This window comes from Camelus ferus, chromosome 21, assembly GCF_009834535.1.
Source record: "Camelus ferus isolate YT-003-E chromosome 21, BCGSAC_Cfer_1.0, whole genome shotgun sequence".
NCBI classification, from domain to species: Eukaryota; Metazoa; Chordata; class Mammalia; order Artiodactyla; family Camelidae; genus Camelus; species Camelus ferus.
Window position 1 is genome coordinate 13,896,667 of NC_045716.1, and position 21,109 is coordinate 13,917,775.

General features: G+C 48.7%; 1 protein-coding gene across 1 annotated transcript in view; it reads right to left on the reverse strand.

Annotated features, from left to right (window-relative positions):
* Window positions 1-3,178: 3,178 nt before the first annotated feature.
* DUSP27 (dual specificity phosphatase 27, atypical) overlaps window positions 3,179-21,109 on the reverse strand; it is a 28,875-nt gene continuing 10,944 nt past the window's right edge. The window contains exons 3-6 of the mRNA XM_006193966.3: window positions 18,084-18,178; window positions 14,303-14,534; window positions 12,355-12,572; window positions 3,179-7,255 (exon numbers count right to left, since the gene is read on the reverse strand). Of these exons, the coding sequence (XP_006194028.1) occupies window positions 4,437-7,255; window positions 12,355-12,572; window positions 14,303-14,534; window positions 18,084-18,178 (3,364 nt within the window). The 3' untranslated portion in view covers window positions 3,179-4,436. The remainder of the gene's footprint in view (window positions 7,256-12,354; window positions 12,573-14,302; window positions 14,535-18,083; window positions 18,179-21,109) is intronic.

Below are 21,109 nucleotides of genomic sequence, written 5' to 3' on the forward strand. Positions count from 1 at the left end.
AAATAAAACTATGTTGCTAGTTATCATCACATGCAAAAATATCTGGATGGACTTACACTAAATTTGACAGGCATTTGGGGAGATGTTATGAGTTAAAGTATAGGTTTTACATGAAATTCACTTGTGAGTGTATGTGTGGCAGGGATGGGGAGGTGGTTTCTGGTCGGCACCTGAAATAGAAGGCAGGCATCCTGCATAGCAATGGAAGCTGACACAGAAAAGAGACAACGCTTTAAAACACGAGCCCTGAACCAAAACTCAAAGATGATCCTATGAATAGGTATAAATTTGTATTTAGGATTCTTCTCACAGGGGCAACTCTGTTTAGCATGTTTTCGGCAAGTTGTGTGGCAAGAAGTTATTTAATTGGCATTGGTTAATAACACCAGGGATAAAGGTTGCAGGGAGTCCAGAGAAATTCATATTCCCTCTGCTGGTGATATTCCAAACACTAAAAGCAGAGTCTTCATAACCCAGCATCAACAATATATCACAGAATAACTGGAGCACTGGCCTGAAATTTTGCCCTTGCTGTTGGGTAACTTCTGTCGGCCCTTCCAGATCCATGGTCCACCCTTCCGCACCCTCCTTGGTACCCCATGAGGCTGACTAAGTAGACTGCACGCACCAACTCCCTTCCCTCTGGATTTTGTTTTCGGGAGATGGGGGGCTGGTGGGAGGTGGAGGCTGAAGTCGGGCTTCTTCCCTTGGGTCCTGTCAAGCTGGCTCCCTAGACCGAAGGTCTCAGCTCTTGTAAGACAGCCCCCTCCACACAGTCCCCTCTGTCTCTAGGGTTCTGATAACAGCTCCCTGCTCTGGCCTTTCTGGGCGCAGGGATCTAACCCCTAGCCCTGGGGTGCACACTCTGCCGCAACATCCTGTCCACACCTCTGTGGATGGTTCTTTTTGAATTACCCTAATTTGAGTGTGCCTTCTGTTTCCTGCTGGGTGCTTCTGAGCCACCTTGTTTTTTCACAGACTCTGTGATATCATTTCCCCACCAGGGCCTCCCCTTGGGGGTAAAAAAAGAAAAAAAAATGTATCCTCCTCTCTCTTTCACCACCCACCTCAGAATTCTCTGCAGGGCTTCTGCTCCTACAGAGCCCCCTTCTGTACACGATTCTCCCCTCGTCGTGGGAGACTCCTAGTGAGCTCTTTATACAACTCAGGAGTAGACGCGGGCCATTGATTCAGATCTGTCTCCTCTTTTTCTTTCCTGTAAAACAAAATCACTGACTCTGTTAGTTGGTTTTGTGTCGCTGAAGTCGTTAATTAATTCTTAAGAGTGAATCGATCTTGTGTTCAGCGCATACCGTTCCCAATCATTTAAAACAACATCATTGGAAAGGCTCTACCGAGGTGGCCTTTCCATTAAAATGTATTAACCTCCGCCCTGGTCATTCTGCTCCCCATCCCTCGCCCCCCCTTCCCCTCCCCCCCTTCACAGATTACTTTTCATTCTTCTCCAGACTACTGGGCTCTCCCATCCCCTGGATTCCAATTAGGTTTGGCCAATGAAAGTTACTAGGGTGAGACAGGTATCCAGGAGGAGAGAGAGAGGTCAGGGTATTCCTTCCCCCAGCTCCCCTGCTGGGTGGCCCTCCTCCTGTGGTTAAGGCTCTTGCTGGGCTCTGCAAACAGGTCCCTGACTTTGCCCCCTCAGTCCTACGGCGCTATCAATAGCTCACTCTTCTCGCACCCACGTGCTTCACTCTTCCTTCCTGATCCCTTCCCCCTGCCCGTGCCTCTGTAAAGTTTGTCCACCGAGCTCTCGTCACTTACCACTTTGGGCGTGCCAAGTCCTGGGACCGATACTGACACATTACCTACCTTTTTTTTTTTTCCCCTACATTTTAACGTCATTCAGAGACTGGAAGGCTGGAGTGCAGCCTGTCAACCTAGGTTAGGTCTCATTTAGGTCTCACACTTGGGATCCGAACACTTCAAATCCCAGTTATTCCTTCCAGCTCGTTATAACTCACATAAAATTTCCATTGGTGTGGTTTACCAAAATACACTCTGGACCCCAGGAATAAGCAGAGTTCAGAATCTGAGGACAGGATCCTAAAGGAGCTGTTCTTGGAGACGTAGCAAGCAAAGGCTTTTCTCTAGGTCTTGACCCTGACCGCTCTTGGGTTTCCTCCTCTGAGCTGGTCCATACATGGGCCATGCGGGCCCTTGTTACTCCTCTAGCCTAGGAGCTCAATAAAAGCAGGCTACCTGGTCTCTTTGGTCTGTTTCCATCAGGCTCACACTGAGGGCTGGAGAAAGACTGGGCGGCTCTTTAAACCGACGCTTTACATGTTTGCTCAATATCCATTCAGTGGGTATTAGGACTGACTAGGATTTTTTTTTTAATTTCTTGATATGATTGAGATCAATTTATTTATTTTTCAGTTAGGTTGAAAAAAAAAAAAGACATGTGTAGAGATCTGAGTTAACTGGCTCCATATGGATGCACACTGGGGGCAGCTGCTTAGCCGGTCTGTCAGTTAATTCAGTCTATTTGCCCCTGAACTTGGCTTTTTCCAAATACTGCAAGATAATTCAAAGTAAGAAGATTAGGAAAAGGAAAAGAGAGCTGTTGTCCTAGGGGTATTTTCATTCCTCCCTCCAGAAGATTGATCTTCTAGAATGGATGCCCGATTCAATGTCTGTGCCTCTATCAGAGACCTCCCCACAGGGGTGAAATGAGAGAAGAGGTCTTGAGCTCGTCCAGAAGGTAAAATGGGCCACAACCAGCCTTCTTGCGGTGGGTGTATGAGAATAGCTCCGTCTTGGATGATGAGAATGCCCTGTTGAGCATTGAAACCAGGGACTATGGCTGACTAAGTAAAATGACCAAAGGAAGAAGGAAAGGGGCAAATGGAACAAAGGCTGAGCAGTGTTTTCTAAGGCCTCATTCTCCCCCAGCCAGTGCAAGGGAGATGGGGACCATCAGCAACTGAACTGTGGGCCAAAGTGTTAGAGGGAAGGTGAGCAATTTAACTGTTCCTCTGACAGCAGCTCGTGTGCAGGTCTGGGTTTGAGCTCAAGTCCGCTCTTTTGGCCTTGGTACTTCTATCTTTGTGCTCACTGAAATGTGTGATGCTAAACTAACCCACGTAGGAAGGGTACACTATCTCCACATCCCCTGACGCTCAGTTTTTAGTAAAAATGATCACATCATGACTGGTCACTTACTATTCATCCCGTTGGTGGAGTCCTCCTTAATCTTCTTCCCTCCCAACTGTGTCTCATGAATTTGATTTTTTGACTGATCAAGACATCTTGGACCCCTGCATGGCACACATCTGTGTTCTAATCTTGCAAGATGCGGCAGCTTGAACGTAACTGCAGAAAACAGTCCACCAATGTTTGTGGTAGGTACCCAAGGTATGCCTCTTGCTTCAGCAAGTCAGACTGTGTTTGGAGGGCCAGAAACCCATGGGAACAAGAGGTAAAGAAATCTCACCAACCTAGCCCATCCAGAGTGCAGGGAAGGATGAAATGGTCTGGCCACTGCATTGCCCCATGATCCTCCAAGGAATGAAAGGCAAGGACGGCCAGAAGATTTCGTGAAAATACATCTCCATCTCTTTGTACTCTTCTCTCCCTCATGCTTTGTTTGCTTTGTTTTTCTGCCATTCCGGAGGGACCCTCTACCTACAGCTTGCCACTCTCACCACAATAAAACCTGTTCTTTCTTTCTTTAGTTCCCTCTGTTACTCTCAAGGGTCCTCCTAGTGTTTTCTCACTCTGTTGTATCCTAGACGAAATACTTGGCTATTATTTTTCACAATGAGATGACAGTGGTATTGTCTGGAGACACAGCTTTTGTGGCACAAGGTGAGGCTGGCTCATGGTAGCCCATCTGTGTCTCTTAAAGTGGGTTTCCCATAATATCCAAAGAGCTGAAAGAATGAAGAAGAAATATTTGACAACATATCAATTTTAATGGAGATGCAAAACATTAAAAAGAAACAGCCAGAACTCAGCCTTGCTGGGAGAGGTGAGACTTGCCACAGGATAGATTTCCTGGGTCTCATTGTAGAAAACCTCTACAAATAGAACCATGCCTTGCATTCATACAGCCTTCCTGGATGTGAGCTGGAGTCTCCAACACACTACGGTGCCTTTGTAAGCTCAGCTCTCTGGTGCATGACACATTCTATCAAATCCATAAGTGAAGCACCGAAGCTTAGAGGACACTGGGTGACGAAATGGTGTCAGTTGGTTGGTCCTCATATTATGATTCTTCTTCTTCTTCTTCGGCTCTCACCTGCCCCACCCCTGGTGCCCTTCCACCTGGTACCTCCCATTTCACCTTCTGTATGATCCTCTCCACATGCTTGTCCCTTGATGCACTGTGGCAACGTGTGCCCTGAGCCCTGTGCTTAGCAGCACGTGCGGCTGCTCCCTGTGTTCTCGGTCTCTCCCAGATCCACTTTGCCCAGCTAATCCTCCCTCCTTCTCTGCAGCTTAGTCCTGGTTTCTTCTTGCCGGCGTCTCCAGGCAGCGATGATGGCTTCATCGTCCATTTCTTCCTCCTCCTCCCTGTCAGTGCTTCTCCGATACTGAGACCGCCGCCCCGAAGCAAACCTCCCTTCTTCTCTGTTTTCCATCCTCTCTTTCTCTCCCTCCTCTTCAGACCTCATGAAGCTCTGGGTGAATTTCCTCTTGGCTCCAAATTCAGAAAAGTCGGACTTGGATGACTCTTCCACATCCTCCCAGTCCCTGGGTCTGGCCCCAGTCGGATGCCGTGGTTCTGGGGGCTCTTCCTCATCTGAGGGCTCGGGGGTCCGGCGGAAAAAGTAGGGCTCGGGGCTTCCCTCTCGGGAGCTTGAGGTCTCACTGAACATGGACCTGGAGAATTTGTGCATCTCTCTGCCCTCCCTGGTGGAGGAGGAAGAGACCCGTGAAGTGCTTCTTACGGAGTTGCCATTGGCCTCGTGGTAGGACGAGGTGTCCTGCTCCTCTGACCGGGATTTGGAGAACTTGTAGCTGGAGGATTTAGACTCCGTCTCCCGGAGCAGCGAAGATCTGGTGCCCTTCTCCCTGGAGCTTCTGGACCAATCACTCTGAGGAGATTTTTCCTCTGTCCTGAGGCCACTGAGCCACTTGTTGATACTGCTATCCATCTCTTTGCCAGCTCTGCTGCCACTTCCATAGCTATCAGAGACAGCCAGCGAGGACGAGGTGTCCGTATCTGGTTTCTGGGAATTACTGCGGGAAGAATACCGGAAGCTCCCTATGGCACTGTCAGTGTCCCCATCCCTATCAGCCACGTCTTCATCCTCATCTTCCTTGACCTTCTTCTTCTTGAAAAGGGAGCTGCGTTTGTTGTCGGAGGCCAGCTTCTCCATTTTGTACTCGGACATCTTCTCCCTCAGTTCCATCTGCATCTCCTTCTCCTTCCGGCCAAGCTCCTTTAGGTTGACGTTGTCAGCGAAGAGGCTGTAGATAGGCTTGCTGGTCCCCCTCACTCTGCTCCCAGTGCCTTCGGCAGCCCTGGAGCTCAGCGTGGTATGGGAGGACAGCACGGACTGCGTGTCGGGGCTGGGTCTCGCCTGGCTTTGAGGCAGTAGGCAGCCACCCAGAGAGGAGCTGCTGTGTCCACTGAGCATGGAGACTTGGTCATCCCCCAGGCAGCTGGCTGCTGGGGCCACCTTCATACTTGCAACTGACGGGGAGTGGGACAACAGCAGCATTTCGTTTTGCTTCTGGGCAAGAGTTTCACTGACTACGCTGGCGATCCAGTTCTGGATGCTGGCGATGGAAATGGTGTCCCCAGGGCCCACTGGCAGGTTAGGTAGAGGTGTGGTGGGGGCGGATGCCAAGCATCCCCCTGTGTTGCTTAGGACCTGAGATGCGTGGGAGCTATGGCTCTGGGTGCTGAGCACTGATGCTGTGTCCCCATCAGCACTGACTGAGGGGGCTGCGGACCAGAATGCAGACAGGGGGATGCTCCCACTGGCAGCCGAGCTATCTGCCTCCCAGCTTCCCATGGACTGGCTCTCCTCCAGTGTCTGCCTGCTCCTCTCCAGCAGCTCCAGCCTCCGTTGCCTCTTCTTGGCCAAGACCGAGTCCTCTCCCTTGCTGAGCTCTACCACCTCCTCCTTGTTCTCACTGCCCACCTTCTTCTGGTGTTTCAGCTTCCAGGCCTGGTAGGCCGACAAGTTGACATCAGAGATGCTCTTCTCCCCCTCGGCCTCCTCTGCACCTTGCTCACTGCTGCTGTCCCCTGCCTCCCTGTCTTTCTTGTGAAATCCAAATTGGATCCTCTTGATCTTCCACCTCTCCAGGGCAGTGAGTTTGTCCTTGTTCCTACTGCAGAAGTTATAGAAGGAGCTGGCCTCCGAGGACACACTCTCCTCATCATCCTCCCGCACCCGGCTCCCCACCTCTGAGCTCGTGTCCACCTCCTCCCTCTTGCTCCTGGAGTGGTACTTCCGGGAAGCTTCCTTCTCAATCTCCAGCAGCCTCTGGTTCCACATGTCCCAGGTGCTCTCCGTGGATACCGAGTCGGAGCGGCGTCTCCCACCTCGATTCAGGCTGCTCATCTCCAGCTGCTGTTTCAGGACCCGGATGTCATGGCTGCTCACGCTCTCGGAGGTGCTGCTCTCACTCAGGGTGTGCCTCCGTCTTCTCCGCACGAAGGAGCCGTCATCACCCTCCTCCTCCTCCTCCTCCCGATCCCATCTTCGGTGCCCTTCTGCCTGGTACCTCTCGTTCCGGCTCTGCCACTCGCGGATGATTTGCTCCACATCCTCGTCCTCGGGCTCTTCCTCACCCCGGCCAGAGGAGGCTGAGCACCTGCCGTCTCCGCCCTGGGGGGCCTTGCCTGTGGGGAGGCCCTGCCCCTTCTTCCACGCCTCATATAGCTTCTCCTCCTCCTCTTCATCGATGAGGGTGAGGGGCTTGGAGGCCTGGCTGGCCTTCCCCAAGGAGGAGCCACTCAGGTGGCTGGTGGCATCGTCCTCCTCCTCCACCGTGAGGGCGTGCACTCTGGCCCCGACCATGCTTCCTGCGTCCTCTCCCTCCTCTGCCTCCTCTCCTCCCCCCTCCCGACCGAAGTCCTCTTCTCTCTCCTCCATCAGCTTCTCATTGAGCTCTCGGAGCTGCTTCAGGAAGCCGTCGTTGGGGTAGATGGCCCGCTTCTTGCGCACAGTCATCAGGGCCTCCAGGATGGCCATGTTGTGGAAGATCATCAGGTAGGCGGCCACCAGAACGGCTGAGCGGCTGACGCCCATCTCGCTGCTGACCAGGACTTTCCCTGAGAAGAAGACACAAGAGGTAGTGATGTAACTACAGTAGCTTCCTTGTATTTTCTTCTTTTAAGGCATTATTTTCATGTGCTGGATTTAATGTTTCCTTTGGACCTCTGATAGTCATCCATGCTCAAGTCCCCTGAGGGACAAGCATCATTGTCCCCACGTTACAGATGTCAGACAGAGCAGGGAGGCTGCCCCGTGCTGGTGGAAACATTTTCTGCATTTTCTGAATGTGGGCAGGGAGTGGGGAGTGGGTGGGAAACAAAGGAACTAGCCACTGTCCCCAGTTTTGAGATTCTGCAGTGCATGTTCTTTGACCAAACTGAGCATCAGAGGGAGGAAAAATCAAAGAATAAGGGGAAAGGGGAAAGAAAATAGAAAAGGAATGAGGCTAAGATGAGTGAATCCCAGAGAAATAGAATCTCAGCATTGGAAAGTACCACAAGCCACAGTGGAAACTTGAGAATTCCCTTTACAACATCCTTGATGCTGGGTCACCCATCATCCAGCCTCTGCTGGATGCTTGGATGCTTCCAGTGACAGAGAGCTCAGTATCTCAGACAGGCAGACAGACACAGACACACACAAACCCCTCTCACCCCATAATTAGATCCATCTAATTTTTTTGAAAATTCTTTCCCGTGTTGGGGCAAAGGATAACTTTATGTAACGGGTACCCAGTGCTCTTACTCTGACATTCTGGGGTCAGTAATAAATATATCTGTATGAACTGGGCCTTTATACAAAAATCTGTAAGAAGATAACTGTCATATACTTCGCTAAAGTTTTTTTTTCTTTCTTTCTTTTCCTTGCTATTCTGGGTCTTTGGATCATTATCCAAACATTTTTTTTTTCATGTTCCATTATTACACCAGCCACTCTCTTCAAGTCTAACTTGAATTTGTCCATTTTTTTCTAAGGAGTTTGTGTCAGTATGGAGCAAGCTACTTTAGGCCTGGCCTGACCCATACAGAGTCAAGTGGACCCCTCACCACTCTTGCTCTGGCCACTGGGCCTTCACTGATGCCATCTGAGCTTCCAATGTGAGTGGATGTATCACGCAACGAACTCAAATTATCTTTTTATGAGCTGAAACCTACAAAGCTTTTCTAAAAAAACTGCTATTAAGTCATGTCTCTTCCAGCTTGTATTTTTGAAACGTGAGGATGACTTTACAAATTCCAATTCATGTCTTTGGCAGATAGAGCCTGTCCTTATGGCCTTACGGAAGCTTTTGCAAGTCTTTACCATTTAATAGTGCAGTTATTCCCTCGCCTCTCCCTCTGCTCTGCATCCTTCATAAACATGACAAACATGCCTTCTATGCCTTCATTCTGGTAACTGTTTGAAATGCACGCTGGGACCACTAGAGATCTCCCTCTAGGCTGCCATCAATCTATTTGCCAACAGTCTTCGGGGATACTTATTAAATCAGTGAAGAGTCCTATCTTACAATATGGGATGCAGGTGACTTTTATTATTATATTTTTGCACCAGTTAAGATCATGTCTTTGTCACATCAGAAGTCAGAGACCAAGGCAAGACTTGAGGGGACCTGAGGTCCAATGATGCTGAAAGGCCTTATTGCCAAGGGCCAGCAGCCAGTAGCGGGGAGGTGAGTAACCAGAATCAAAGCCACTAAAAGAGTCTTATCCCCTCTCACCTTCAGCTGAGGGCTTAGCTGTCCCTCATTAAGGACCCTCTTGTAACTGGCTGACCAGGCCACAATTTACTACCGTTAGTACAAGTCTCACTGGCTTCCTCCGGAGGTGGTTACTAGGCTGGCTGAGTTCGGGACACCTGAGGGAACAAGCAGCCCGGCCTCCTATTAGGGCATCAAATACACTCAGACTCAGTTTGGTGGAGACCAGGTTGGAGGCACCATGCTTTTCCGTGCTGCATCCTTTGCACTTGGGATTCCTCCAAGGAGCCTCAGGGACAGCGTGAGGGACAAGGCAGAGGCTGGGGGGTGGGGTGGTCAGACTCAGGGCTCCTACCCTCTTCAGCCAGACCAATGACAGGATTCCCTGTTTTCTCTGCTTGGCACAAGGCCATACTGATGGCTAGCTTGTGCTCAACACAGCTCCAGGGGATGCCTTGCACCTCAAAGTCAATTGGTTTGGTTATGATAAAAAATTTCCAGCAATAAAATGGCTTGAGGAAGAGGGTCCTTTTCTAATTGGTGTTCACCATTTTGATTCGCTGCAGAGCTGATTTGGGGTGGGGGCTGGTCTGTCTAGATGTAGTCTTTCTCCTTCAAGATTTGTAGAGGAGAGCTAGTGGAGGCAGCCCCGGACTTGAGTAAGACTGGGTTCCAGTTTCCTCACATTCTCAAGATGCCTTTATATGGCAGGCATTTGTGCTGTGTCCTCCCAACTTCGTATTTCTCCTTTTCCTCAGAACTGTCCCCTTCTCTGTATCTCTGGAAAACAAGAAGTACTTGCCACCCGCCTTGCCACTGTGCCTAGAATTCAGGGTAGACAAAGCACCTTGCCAAACAAACTCTTCCTCCAGGGAATTTGGAAATGCAACTAAGGCAGGACGTTCGTGGCTGTTGTCAGGCCTGAGGAGGGCCTCCTCTCTGAGGTAGAAAGAGAAAGAGAAAGAAAACATGGACCCAAGAGTCCTGAGGTTGTCCAGTCCTTGCTCCAGACAATGCTGGCCCTTCTTCCTGTCTTTGAATTTCTCCTTGTCTGGTTGTAATTAATGCCGTTGCTGCTTGTTAAGTAGTTCGAGATGGTTTCTAACTTACTGGCAAGCAAGGGAATCTTGATTATTACATGGTGGCAGTCACTTGACCTTCCAGGAGTAGGGATTTCCCAATTTGTAAAATATCAGCCTCTCTCCTGGCGGTCTTGTGATTATTATGTAAAATGCCCAGAACCAGGTGTAGCTTTAGCCTTCCTCCTTGTTAAGAACTGACTTGGAAGCATCTTAGAGTGGATAAAAACCACAGAAAATAAGACTCAGGGGGCAATTCAAGGGATGGTGACAATTGTCTTCAGTGGAGTAGGAATACTACCCACAAAGGCAACCACAACAATACGGATATGCTCCCTTCCCTGCCTTGCAGGGATGCGGAGACCAGGGAGGGTGAGGCTGAAGGCGGTTGATGGCAAGGACAGAGGAGATGGTCTGCAGGACACACCAGGACGCACGGGCCGGGGCAAAAGATGGGGACCAGCCAGTCCTAGCCGCGGTCTGGGCCGGGGGCCAAGCCGCTGGACTTGCCGGCAGGCCCTGTTGCACTGCCTCTGGCGGGCCTGGGGGTGGGGGTTACCCAGGCGAGGGTACCCAGCCTGACTCGGGCGCCCTGTCGCCTTCCTCTCTCCGCAAAAGGACACTTCCCTGCTCCAGCCGCGCAGCTCCTGGACGCCCAGCCCGCCGCCTCCCCGCCACCCTCCCAGCAGCTTCCCCCGCTTCTGGGGATGCCTTTCGGCTCTGCGAGCAGCCTCACCGACTGGGGATGCTGCTCGAGCCTCGCCGGCCTCTGGCCGCGTCTATGCTTCCCTCCCCTCCTGTGCACGTTTCCCCAGCTGTCCCCGCCGGGCTCCGCTGGGAAGCTGGCCCAGGCCCCTCACCGCCAGGCCTGGGCAAAGCAGCTGAAGACATCCCCCTCCCACAGCAATTTGGCAGACACACCCAAGTCCACACTGGAGAGAAGAAATACATTCTTCAAATTAGGGTTTGTTTTTTTTTAAAGCATTGAAAAGGGGAGAAAACCATTTTATATAACTATAGACGCCATATATATATATGTTCACATATTATATATATATAATAGATACGCATAGCATTTCTTAATTTATAAATTATATTTTAATAAAATGTCTCTCTCTATATATATTTCCCCTCTCTGCTCTCTGTATTTCACTGTCTCTCTCTGTCTCTGCTCACCACCACCACCACCACCCCCATATATATATATGTACATCCATATCATTTTCCATTAAAGTTACCCTTCCTGGCCTGGCCATTGGTGATGACAGGAAATGGCCTTCCCAGGAATCATTAACAATATTCCTTATAGTAATGGCTGTAACTGTTGACACATTTATTACTTGCCTGGTTCTGCACTAAGTAAGCTCTTATATGCATTTTTACAATTTCAATCCTCACAGCAATTTTCAGAGAAGTAGGTCTCTTTATCTTGGTCCTATAGGTAAGGAAAGCAAGGTTCCCCAGGATAAAGGAAATAGCCCGAGGTCCCGTGGTGCAGAGAGAGGCTAACAAATCCCGAACTCAAGCCTAGGTTTTTGGACACCAGCTCCTAAACTCCCACTCGCTCCCACTGCATGAGCTCCAGCCTCTCCTGGTCAAAATCCTCACTGAGACGTCGCATCAGCTCTCTAGACAATCTCCCATCGTCCCACTTCAACAACAGAGATAGCCTCCGTGTCAGTCTCCTCACCCCCACTCTCACTTCCCCACCCGATCTGTCTCCAAAGCCCAGGGAGTGAGTTTTCCATGATGCAGATCAGATCCAGGTGCCTTTCAGCTCCCTTACCTTGGCCCTCAACTTCCTGCACCACGGGCCCTGCCGCTGTAGCCTGCACCCACCAGGCTCACCCACACCCGCCTGGTGATTCCTGAAGACAGCAAGCCTGTTCCACTTAGAAATCTCTGCACTAACACGTTGCTTGGCCAGGAATGCTCTCCTTCCTATTTTTCCCTGACTAGTTCTTTCTTGTCACTCAGCTTAAATGTCCCCTTCTCAACCACCCTCTCAAAGGAGCTAGCCAGACACTCCAACACATCATCCCAGGTATCATTTCTGCCTCACACTGATCAGTACCTGACATTTTTCTTTTTCTTTCTGATTTTTCCTTCCTTCACTACAGCGTAAGTGTTAAAGACCAGGAACTTCGTATTTGTCAGCGCAGCACCCAGAACAGCACTGGGCACGTGCTGGGCCCTCAATGATTGCTTATGGGATGAATGATGGTCCTTTCCTTTGCCCTCATGCTAGAATGAGAAAAAAACTGTCTTAAGACAGATAACCCCCAGACAGCAGATGATCTGGAGGTTTTCATACCATTCCTTACATGGCCGCTCCCCCTGTGGAGTTTCAGCAGCTTGGGGCCCGCAGACTCCCCCTCACCTCTGTAAGTCAGCAGGGCTTCATCCAGGAACTCCGCTGCCTTCCGGAAATGCTGGGAGATGTCCACCTCCGGGAAGTCATCGACCTCCACACCCAGGTACTGGATCTCCAGGCCAGTGTAGAACTCAGGCCCAGTGTAGACGCCAGTGCCGTGAGCAGCATTCAGGATGTGGGTGATTCCCAGCCTCTTCAGCCTCGCCTTGTTCACAGCCACGCTCCTGGAGGGAAAGAGGCAAGGATGCTTTTTGCCAAAGTCAGAACTAGAAAGATGCCTTACCACCGAGATGGGGAACCTGCTTCAACCAGGTCAGGAGGGCCACCGCTGGGAGAATGCCTCCTCCTCTGCTCCCCGATGTGCCTGGGACTCACCTGCAAATATTGTTATTAAAAAGGACCAGTGACTTGGCCATGGCAAGAAAGAGAAGGGACAGGGAGCTGGGCAGGGGAGGGCAGGAGAAAGAGGAGAACAAGACTGATGTATAAGGAACCCGTTGAATGGTCCAGCAATCTCTAGGTTAAAATCCCATGCCTTGGGGATGGACATTCATCAAGACACAAAAGTGGCAGGCCAAAATAATGATAAAATTTAATAATAAAATTAGGTGTGCTTCACATTGATATGGCATGCTATGTTTTTCAAGGTGCTCTCACATGCATTATTTAATTTTATCCTAATAATAAACTCAAGAGGGAGACAGAACCCAACTGTTTTTATTCCCACTTGAAGATTGTAAACATGAATCAGACAGCTTTTATGACTTTCCAGGATTGAAAGGAGAAAAAGACTCTGAATAAGAACTGGGGTTTGGGTTTCTGGCTCAGAGCCTTTTACTGCAGTGGAATGGGTGGGGCTTTGTTTGAAGAGGCCTTGAGGACAGGGTCGCCCAAGAAGGAGCAGAGATCCTTAGCTGGGGATATCTGGAGATGCCTGGGGTCCCTGCTGACCACGATGTGAATGTTTCTGGTTTCACAGAGCTAATTACAGATCACTCAGGACTTGGTGCCCAGCTCTGAGATTCAGGCTCTGGGTGACTGATTACTTCACAGTGGAGCACAAGACCCAGTGCCCAGAGCTATTTTCCCTCTTGCCTGCCCTGGGGGCCCCAAATTCCCTCCCTTGCCTCTAGATATATAGGTAATTACATTGGGAAAACATCTCATTAAATAGTCAATAGATCAGCAAAAAATGAATTTCACAAACCCACGTATCAGTACCATTTATGCACTGACAAAACCACAAAGAAGGAATAGGACATGAGTGAGTTGTTTGGGGTTTTGTTCTGGAAACCACTGATAAACTTTTTTAAAATAACATTTTTTTTTTCTGATTATAAAAACCATAAAGGTTTACTGTAGGAAATCTGTACAGTTCAAAAGAAACTTAAGGAAGTAAATGAAAATCACTTTTAGAACCACCTCCTAGAGAGGAGGACTGGAAACTTTATTTCGTTTGTTTCTAATTTGTTGTTTATGCAAAAGCACACACACACACAGACACACACACTGTATATGACCCGATTACTGTATATACGTTGTTGTATAACCGATTTATCCTCTTAATATGTTGTGGACATTTTCATAAGTTGGCAAACATATAGAAAGTCAGTACTGTCAATAGCTCTGAAAGTGCCATGAAATAGCTGTTGTGGATGTCATGGGACAGTGGTGACAGTGAGGTATGTGTCGGCAAGTCACTGGGCAGGGAGGGAGGCCAGGAGAAGGCACCTGGAGGGAGCATGGAGGATAAGCAGCCAGGCTGGCATTACTTCCTGGGGATCGCTGCATGCAGGTGGCCTTCCTCCCAGGTGGGGGCTGGGAGAGTGGTCCGGCAGCGTCCATTTGCTGGTTTGGAGCCTTTGGTGAAGGTTGGGGGCATCTCCTCTCCCTCAGGCAGTACCCACCCGGAGAGGTAGGACAAAGGGTCGTGACCCCCAGGCGTCAGACTCACTTCTCTGCTATGAAGACGTTGGGCCAGACCTCATCCACCTCGTTCCAGGGGGCCTCTTGGCGGTCCCGGACCAAGGCCCGCTGGAGGTCCAGGATGCAGGGGGTGTTGTACAGGCTGGTGTCGTCCATCTTCTCCCTGACGCGGTTGTACAGGTCCTCCACCAGCAGCTGTTCGGCGGACTCCAGCATGCCCGCACACTCTGCCCCGGCTCTGACGCCCCGCGGCTTGAGTTCTACGGGGACAGGCAGCCTTGTCATCAAAGAGGAACACCGCGGCCTTCCCTGCTCCTCAGGAGAACACACTCTCAGGCTCGTTTGCTGCTGGGACCCTGGGCATGGGCTGGATGCCAACAGGATCTGATCTGCCAGGAAGGATTTAATGGGGGCCCCCGGGGAGCCTGAGTGGCTGGACCCTTGTGGTCAGAATAAGCAGCCTCGCAGGTGTACTAGCGTAGGAGAAGGGACACCGGTTTCCCTCACTCCCTCCCCCACTTCTCTAAAACTGGCTGATAATTCTTACACCGAGGTGTGAGAAAGACCTGGTATGTGTCCGATTCATGTTTATAAATCCCACAGTGACTCACACAAAATAGATGCTTGGAAGCATTTCCCAAATGAACACACGGCATTCTTTCATCACATAATTCATTCTGTTAGTTCGATCCCTTTACATATGGAATGCAAATAACTCTGGGAGAAGTAAAATTTTCAGCAGTCATTTACCCTAGATCACCTTCTGATACACATTTAATTTACTTCTTTCATTTATTGTCTGCTTCTCCCCATCCACCCCGACTAGAGGGGAGGCTCCTGTGAATCTCAGCCTCCCAGCTTTCCGACAGGTGCCAAAGGTTTGCCATGAGCTCATGATTCTGGTCACCAAACAGCACTCGGGGCCTTCCTGACAACAGCCCAGAAAAGCTCAAACTCCGAATTCAAATTCCATTCACCTGCCTCTCGAGTGAACTTTTTATCTTCTCCTCTTAATGGATTTACTCCCAATTTATCAAATTTTGGGGAAAGTAAGATCTTTTCTTTCTCTAAGGAGATATAAAAGGATGGCAGAGAGCAAAACCTTTCCTTCCACTTAGTAGCCAAAAAATACTGACTAGAGAGAAAGAAGGAAGAATTTAAATAAGAAAGGAGTGTTTTCTGTGTTGGCCATAACCCCTTGCAGGGGCCACCTCTTTCCCTGTTGGGTGACGGAGCACAGCCACATTTGGCAAACAGAGGTGGTCCAACCCTTGGCAGAATGAACAGGTGTCTGTAAGCTAGGCTCACTGCTCAAGGCCTGAGGATCCTGGAGTCCGGGGTTCTGCCCGGGGCTGAGGACTCCATGCCCCTAAAGCTCCCCTCTCCTCTCCTCCCTCGCCTAAACTACTTGGTGGGCCCCCACATCCCTGCATCAGGTCTCAGCTCTAAATGTTCTTTGATATCTGTTTCAAAAGCAGAAAGAAGAAAACCTCTGCAATCCCAGTGCTCTATTTTGTTTAAAAATAGATGAAGCGGTCCTATTTTCTCCATCAGTCCTGGCTCTCCTGGGGTCTTACACGGCAAATGTAAAAGTCCCTCTCTTTCCCTCCACTACTTAAATATTTTTCCTCTATTACATGCAAAAAAAACCCACAAAAAAACCCCAAACAAACAATAAGACTCCCCGCTGGCTCATTAAGATATACAGCATTGTCTTCCTCAGCTATTTATATAGCAAGTTGTTTTGATTTCTTCCCCTTCCAGTTTAAAAGCAAATGGCTCAGCTCCCTCATCCCCACTGGGAACTCCTACTTTCCCTAGGTCTCTGGTCCACACCTCAGCCTGTTCCAATCCCACTTCCCTCCCTGCATCAGTTCCTCCCGTTTATTTCTACTCCCTGAGGTTTCTTCAGGAGAGAGTGACGCCAGCCATTTCTCCGCTGCTGTTTCTCAGATGTGTGGCATAAGCAGACTCTCCTGAAATCGGAGGGTTCTTCCATGTCCATTTTTACCTCCCTAATCACTAGTGAGTAGGGCAATGTTTTGAAGTATCACCTGGTACATTTTCCTTTTTCTGTAATATACGTATTTTTTTCTTTCCCCATCACCCTTCAGCCTCTAAGACAAATGAAACTTAGGCTTCACTCCCAGAGATGGGGAGAGTAGATAAGACCTAGGATGAAATTGCCCAGTTTCGGTCTCACTCTAAACGCTGAATATCTCTAGCATCCTATAGACCTGAAAGTGAAGCTTTCAAAGAGAGGATGTGGTTTGCTCACAACCTTTAAAGCCAGACTGTTGCTTATCAAGAACCAAATGCTGGAGAGTGGTCCAGAGAGCAAAGCACAGAGCAGGGACGATGCAGGATGGAAGGTTAGGGAAAGTCCCAACCACACAGGAGGAAAAAAGAACTTTCGGGGCTAGGGTGGTACTGGGAGAAATTTGGAAAGAACCAGACTGGACTCAAGACACCATGGCTTGGCTTAGAGCAAGGTAGCAGAGACCCCAGGTGAGGTGGTAAAAAAAGAGGGAAAAAGTAGTTCTTTGAGAAGATGGGGCCTCATAGGGTTCCCAGATCAACAAGCAACATCAGATAAAATTTCTGGTTCCTCACGAGGTATACAGGAGATTCAGACACCCTCAGGGACCCTGGTGGGGACTCAGAGAGCCAAGGGACTGAGAAAGAGCTGGGGTTACATGGAGAAGGAGCAGCATGTGTGGGTCTCATCACCAGGGAAGTGACCATGGCCACTAGCAGTAGTTGCCAGATGAAGCCCAAAGGCCAGGTGGACCCTGTGTCATTAGCAGGACTCCCTTATCCCACCTCCCACACCAGAAGTGAGAAGACACCCAGGGCAAAGAGAGGAGAAAGGAGAGGAATGAAATCATGAAAGGCTATTTGCCTAAAATTGATTAGAAGAAAAAAAAAAGTCCATCCATTTGGAATGAATACCCTTGAATGAAATACAGTATGTTTTCTGCTCTAAAGTTTACTATGTAGAAATAAACTCACAGACATAGAAATCAAATTTATGGTTACCGGGGGGAAAGCGGGTGGAAAGGGATAAATTGGGAGTTCAAGATTTGCCGATACTAACTACTATATATGAAATAAACAAGTTTACACTATATAGCATGGGGAATTATTTTCAGTATCTTGTAGTAACCCTATAATGAAAAAGAATACAAAAACGAATCTATGTATGTATATGTATGACTGAAACATTACTCTGTACTTCAGAAATTGATACAGCATTGTAAACTGACTATATTTCAATTTAAAAAAAAGGAAAAAAGTCTTTGCAAATTGGAAGCTTAAAAAAAAATACAATTTACTGTGTAAATGTTATCATCCCTCCTTACCCCACCTTTCCCTACCTCCTCCCCATTCATACTTCAGTTTGAAAATCATCTTTAAGCACTGTAGAAATGCGAGTTTAAATCTAGACATCCCCTTGAGCAGAACTGTCTGGATGCTCCTAGCCATTTCTTGGGCTCCCAGGTCTGAGTCTCTAGCATAAGCCACCCCAGGACACCTGAGATTAACTAAGAAATTGAATGAGAGGCCTTAGGGGCAGATTGGAACTGCCTCCCTGGCTTTTGACTAGAGAACTGTTCACACTGATGCATGATAAGTTCCACCTCTGACCCATGAAGGCTGATGAGCAGGGGTTGGAGGAGCTGCCTTCTTTGGATCTGCTCTTCTGAATCTGATGGGAAGCACATTGAGACCTTCCAATGGGCCCCTCTGAGGGTCTCCTGATGACCCGTGGACCCTCCCTACTTCCACCCGGCTTCAGATGGCGTTACCTTCTTTGATGATCTGTTTAGCTGCAACGGCCGAGGAGAGGTGAATGGGCTCCATGAAAATGCTTTCTGTTTCTGCATCCGAGACCATTGAGTACCTGAAAGAAGACAATATTCACTTGAGATGACTCTAGGGAGCAGCTGAATGGGAGGTAATCTTTTTAGACAAGAAACCTGGATCTGATTTTAGCCACGAGTGGAAAACAATGAGAGATAAAGGGAATGCTTTCCCAAGTTTAGGGACCCTGAGAACGCAGAACACCGGGAATCCCATGGCTGAGTCGCCCATCTATTTTTAGACCGGAGTTGGCACCTCTGTGAGTGGATGTTTAATGACACCGTAGTCTACGTTGTGGAGGGAAAAGATTGGGGAGAACATGCACTGATGTGGCTTCACTTTCTCTGCTGTGTCCTTACCTTTGAATGTACTGCTGCTCTTTTTTTTCCTCTTGTCCTGGCCTCCATTATCAATACTATAGGACATCCCTAACTCTGCTTCCGCCAGGATTCTGCTGAACTGGTGGGCTGGGTGGGCTGCCACCATTCCCTCTGTGCCCCATATTTTTTCTCTGCTTAAGGGGAGTGGGCAGGCACAGCACGGAGGGAAATGTGAAGATGTGCTCAACTGCACAGTCCTGATTCTGAACACAAGATATCAAGGGTCAGCCTGAGCCCAGGGATGCAACAGTGTAACTTAGGTAAATGTCAATTTCCCCAAAAGAATTCAGCAGAGGTGTCAAAGGGATCTTTGAGGAACATGGTGAATCAAGGGCAGAAAAAAAGTCAGGACTACATTATAGTGGTAGGTGCCCTCCTCCTTCGTGGGTTCTCCTCTTTTCCAGGTGTCGTGGTGAGTTTTAGGTCTTTTTCACTTAGTCTTTCCTTTACGTCCAGAGAGGATTATAAAAAAATGAGAGGAATTAATGGATACCATTTTTTCCCTGTAAAAATGCCCTCATGCCCCATTCCTTTCATAGTCAGATCTTCCCTGCACCTCATCCCCTAGCAATCACTGATCTGTTTTCTGTCCCTATAGCGTGGGCTTTCCTGGAAGGTTAACTACATGGAATAATACAATAGTCTTTTGGATCTGGCTTATTTCACTTAGCAAAATGCGTCTACAAATCATCCATTCTACTGCATGAATCCGTAATTTGTTCCTTCTTCGTGCTGAATTTTTTGGCACCTCAAGCTATTGCTGGCATCACTGTCATACTGCCCTGAGTCCAGACTGGGTATTCCAAAGGGAAAAATGATACACACTCTGCTGATTTGCTAGTATTTTGAATTCTGGTTTTCTTCCTCAATCTGCCTGCTACTATTTACCTTTCAGAGTCCTCAAACAGCTGCTCTATCCTTCTGTCCAGGTTTTACAGGGCAATCCATGGGAGAGTCTGGGTGGAGGTGTGCTTGCCATCTTACCCAGCACAGGAAATTTGTCCATTGTTGTTGTGCTTTTAAAAGTCTGTAGTCAGTGTGTTTCCTGGTCCTTGTAATTGGCCTATTTTGTCTCTGTGAAAACCCGTAGGATCTTTTCTGGTTTGCAGTGTTTAGAAATTTCCCAGTGATGTCCCTTTGTCTATGGTCATCTACTATGTTGGGAATGGATACCATTTTTGAGTGCCTTCTATGAATTTTATCCTGAAAAATCCTCCCACAATGTAGGTATTATGATTCCTGCTATAAGACAAGGAAACTGTGGCTCAGACAGGTTGACGATATTGCCCAAGACAGTAAATAAGTACCAGGAAAAGTTGCAAACAGGGAAGTCCCGCTCTAAGTCCAGTCTTCTCTCCACCGCCATACACTGATACCCTTTTGATTGGAAAGGGGAAATGAGTTGGTTGGTGTATGCAACCCCTGCAGGATCCCCAGGTCCAAGATAGGCTTTGAAACAGAAAAGCACTTGAAGAATACTTGTTAAAAGCATAGATGGACAGATGGATGGATGGACTGGGCTGAGTTGAGCTGAGTGCCGCTGAACAGAATGGAACTAACGTGAGCTCAGCTAAGTCTAGTTGAATTGACTAGCAGAACAATTCTCTTATAGTAGACATCTATCAGAATTCCCCCGGGGAGAATTATGTGATTGGAGCCAGCAGGGCTATGAAGAAAGAAATGTCTTTGACAGAAGAGAGAAGTAGCCTATGACTGTCCCCAGGATGTGGCTAGACCTGCCCCTGTGGCATGAGGGACAGCACAATGTGGCATCACTGTTGGTAGTCCCTGAGGGATTTCCAGGAGCAGCTGTGCCAGATCATTCCTCATCTAGCACCAAGGTCTCTTTGTGACCAGAAGATGTATTTTCGAATAAGCATGACCGGAAGTGGGGGTGAATTAAGAGTGAGGTTTGTGAGATGTTATCCTTGGATACCAGAACCAGAGAGGCCTTTAGCCATCTCGTTGACTGGTAAGGGGAGTAAAGACTTGAACACCCGGTGGGGGCGGACGTGGGCTCTGTAAAAGTAGAGATGAAGTAGTCTTGTTTATCTCTATACCTCCAGCACATGGAAGGTGAGTGACCAGGCAGGTTTTGATGACTGAGTGGATGGTGAGTGGACAGATGGGTAGATGAAAGAACAGACGGATGGCTGGATGAATGGATCGAAATTGCTAGGCACCGGGCAAGGTGTCCACATACCACCCAATGGTCTCCACAGCCCTGTGGACTCGGCCCCTTTCTCCTCTCCAGCCTCAGCTTGCACTGGCTTCCCCTCACCGCTCACTCCTTTCTAGCACACTGGTCTTCTCTGGCTTCCCATCCTCACCAAGTTTCCTTCTGCCCAGGCACTTTGCTGAAGCCCATTTCTACTGCCAGGATGTTCAATCCTCCCCCTCATCACCCATCTTTTAGATGTTAGTTCAATCCTCATTTCTTTGGGGAATTCTTCCCTGATCTCCACCTCTCACTGCACCATACATCGTTCCTTTGCGGCACGTCTATCAGATGTAACTTTCCATTTTTTAAAGAAATTATTTGATAAATAACTGTCTTCTGCACTAGACCATACCCTCTATGAGGCAAGGAC